The sequence below is a fragment of the Cebus imitator genome, unplaced genomic scaffold, assembly GCF_001604975.1.
Source record: "Cebus imitator isolate Cc_AM_T3 unplaced genomic scaffold, Cebus_imitator-1.0 Scaffold541, whole genome shotgun sequence".
Classification (NCBI taxonomy): Eukaryota; Metazoa; Chordata; class Mammalia; order Primates; family Cebidae; genus Cebus; species Cebus imitator.
Window position 1 is genome coordinate 124,103 of NW_016107856.1, and position 3,071 is coordinate 127,173.

The 3,071-nt window shown below is 44.5% G+C and overlaps 1 protein-coding gene across 3 annotated transcripts in view; it reads right to left on the bottom strand.

Moving 5' to 3' along the window:
- Positions 1–1,405: 1,405 nt before the first annotated feature.
- LOC119468964 (intelectin-2) overlaps positions 1,406–3,071 on the bottom strand; it is a 12,878-nt gene continuing 11,212 nt past the window's right edge. For all 3 annotated transcript variants that reach the window (XM_037733662.1, XM_037733663.1, XM_037733664.1), the window contains one exon: positions 1,406–1,609. In XM_037733662.1, the coding sequence (XP_037589590.1) occupies positions 1,457–1,609 (153 nt within the window). In that variant the 3' untranslated portion in view covers positions 1,406–1,456. The remainder of the gene's footprint in view (positions 1,610–3,071) is intronic.

Here is a 3,071-nt window from a genome sequence, read left to right on the forward strand (position 1 = left end):
AAAAAAAAAAAAAATGGCCGGGCGCGGTGGCTCATGCCTGTAATCCCAGCGCTTTGGGAGGCTGAGGCAGGCGGATCATGCATGAGATCAAGAGATGGAGACCATCCTGACCAACATGGTGAAACTCCATCTCTAAAAAAAAAAATTTTTTTTAATTAAAAAAAAAACTTGACATTCCATTATTTATTTTTTATTGCATATCATATGCTTCCTGGTGCCAGAGTACAATCTCCAGAAAGGCAGAAATGTTTACCTGACTTGTTACCATATCCCCAGCATCTAGCATATGTTCTGGCATATAATAGGCTCTCAATTAATGCTTGTAAAGAAATGAACACACAAATTAGTGAATAGAAAACATTCATGAAGGCTGCTGTTCTAGAGTAGCCACTAAAAGGACAGGAAAAAAGTATGTAATTTTTCAAACTAGTAGAGAGAAAAAAAACCAATAAGACACAATTGTATAGTTTCCTAGGGTTGCCATAACAAATTTTCATAACCTAGGTTTCATAACATAGAGAGTAATTTTAAGGAATTACACTCTTTCAGAACTTAGAAGTCCAAAATTAAGGCATCAGCCTGGTTATGCTCTACCCAAAGACTCTGCAGGACGATCTTTTCTTGCCTCTTCCAGCTTCAGGCGGAAAGCAATCCTTGGTTTGTTTTTGTGTTTGTTTTTTGTTTTTGATAGAAGCAGGGTTTCACTATGTTTTTTGCCAAGGCTAGTCTCAGACCCCTGGACTCAAGCAATCCTCCCACCTCACCCTCCAAAAGTACTGGGATTATAGGCGTGAGGCACCATGCCTGGCCAATCCTCGGTGTTTCTTGATTTGTGGCCACATAACTCCACTCTCTGCCTCCCGCTTCATATGGCTGCCTTCCCTCTGTGTGTGTGTCTGTGTCTGCCTCTCTTCTCTTCATATAAGGGTATCAGTCATACTGGATTGAGGGCACACATTATCACTTAGCTAATTTTTGTACTTCTTGTAAAGATTAAGTTTTGCCATGTTGCTCAGGCTGGTCTCAAACTCCTGACCCCGGGCAATCCACCTGCCTCAGCCTCCCAAAATGCTGGGATTACAGGCATGAGCCACCATCTCTGGCCCAAAATGTCTTTTTATTTTTCAAATTTTTATATCTTTTGGCTAATCTTCTCTGTATTATTCCAATTTTAGTATATGTGTTGCTGAAGTGAACACACTTTTATTCTGTGGGTTCTTCCTAGCCACTGTACAAGCCCAGAATATCTGAGGTGGAATTCACTAGAACCATAGGTATTCTTTTAAAATATCCCTCAACACATTAGCCAGTTTGTAAAAAGAATTCAAAGAAATATAGAGTTACAGATTGATGTAATTTATTCTCCCCTCCTCCTTGTTAGAATTTCCAGTTTTTCTGTCTCCAAATAGCCAGGGTTAGAAGATGGGTTCTTATCCCCACACTGCAGAGATCTCTCTCATCTATAGAACAAGAGTACAGCGGCCTCCGTTATCTGCTGACTGCAGCTGCCCTTAACGTGAGCTCCATATCCATTCCAGTCAAAGGCAGAGAAGTCCCCACACTGACGGGGATTGCCGTCTGGGAAGAACCCTCCTCCACCGATGCAGTGCTGGGAAACAGAAAGAAGAGACACCGTGAGGGATTTGATTGGCTGCTGACACCAGTGAGCCCAAGGCTGGTCTTGAATGCCAGACCTCAAGTGATCCACCCGCCCTGGCCTCCCAAATTGCTGGGATTACAGACATGAGCCACGGCACCCGGCCCTGTGCATGTATTTTAAAGAAGCAATGCATGCAGGAACATTCACAAACATGCACTAATAGACAGTCTAAGGAGCAAGGAGCAAGTGGAGAAGGTTGTCAAGGAAAAGGGCATAAAGACACATACTCTAGTCCACCCCCAGTGCCCACATGACCAGCATCCTCTGAATTCTAATCTACGAGTCCCTCCATGAGCACATAGCCACCTCATCTTAGCTGGAAAATGCACAAGCTGATAGGTGAGGCAGGGAAGTGAAGATGCAGCTGTGAGTTCAGACTGTGCAGTTGGGGAGGGGAGGGGGCCCTAACTGAATGCCCTGGTTCTTGATGGTTCTGATGCTGTCTACCTCCAGCCCCCTCAAATACAGTCTCCAACCACTACAGCTATGGTGCTCCCTCCTACAAGACTGGAAGAACAATAAAAATATAAAACTTCTAGAAGTTAAGATTAATATCGGAGAATATTTTCATGACCTCAGTGTAAGGAGGTATGTCTTACAGAAAACACAAAAAGTACTAACCATAAATGAAAACTTTGAGACGGGCGCAGTGGCTCACGCCTGTAATCCCAGCACTTTGGGAGGCCGAGGCGAGTGGATTACCTGAGGTCAGCAGTTCAAGACCAGTCTGGCCAACATGGTGAACCCCCATCTCAATAAAAAAATAAATAAATAAAATTTTGATAAACTGAATTTCATTAAATTAATTATAATCGGCCAGGCACGGTGGCTCACGCCTGTAATCCCAGCACTTTGAGAGGCTGAGGTGGGCAGATCATGAGGTCAGGAGATCAAGACCATCCTGGCTAACATGGTGAAACCCTGTCTCTACTAAAAATACAAAAAATTAGCCGGGCATGATGGGATGTGCCTGTAGCCCCAGCTACTCGAGAGGCTGAGGCAGGAGAATCGCTTGAACTGGGGAGGTGGAGGTTGCAGTGAGCTGAGATTGCACCACTGCACTCCAGCCTGGGCGACAGAGCAAGAATCCATCTCAAAAAATAAATAAATAAATTATACTCAACTTCTGGCATCTACTACTCCAAACTTTGAAACACTTCATTTTTGTTAAAAATCAGGACTCTTCGGCTGGGGGCGGTGGCTCAAGCCTGTAATCCCAGCACTATGGGAGGCCGAGGTGGGTGGATCACGAGTTCAAGAGATCGAGACCATCCTGGTCAACATGGTGAAACCCCGTCTCTACTAAAAATACAAAAAATTAGCTGGGCATGGTGGCGCGTGCCTGTTATCTCAGCTACTCAGGAGGTTGAGGCAGGAGAATTGCCTGAACCCAGGAGGCGGAGGTTGCGGT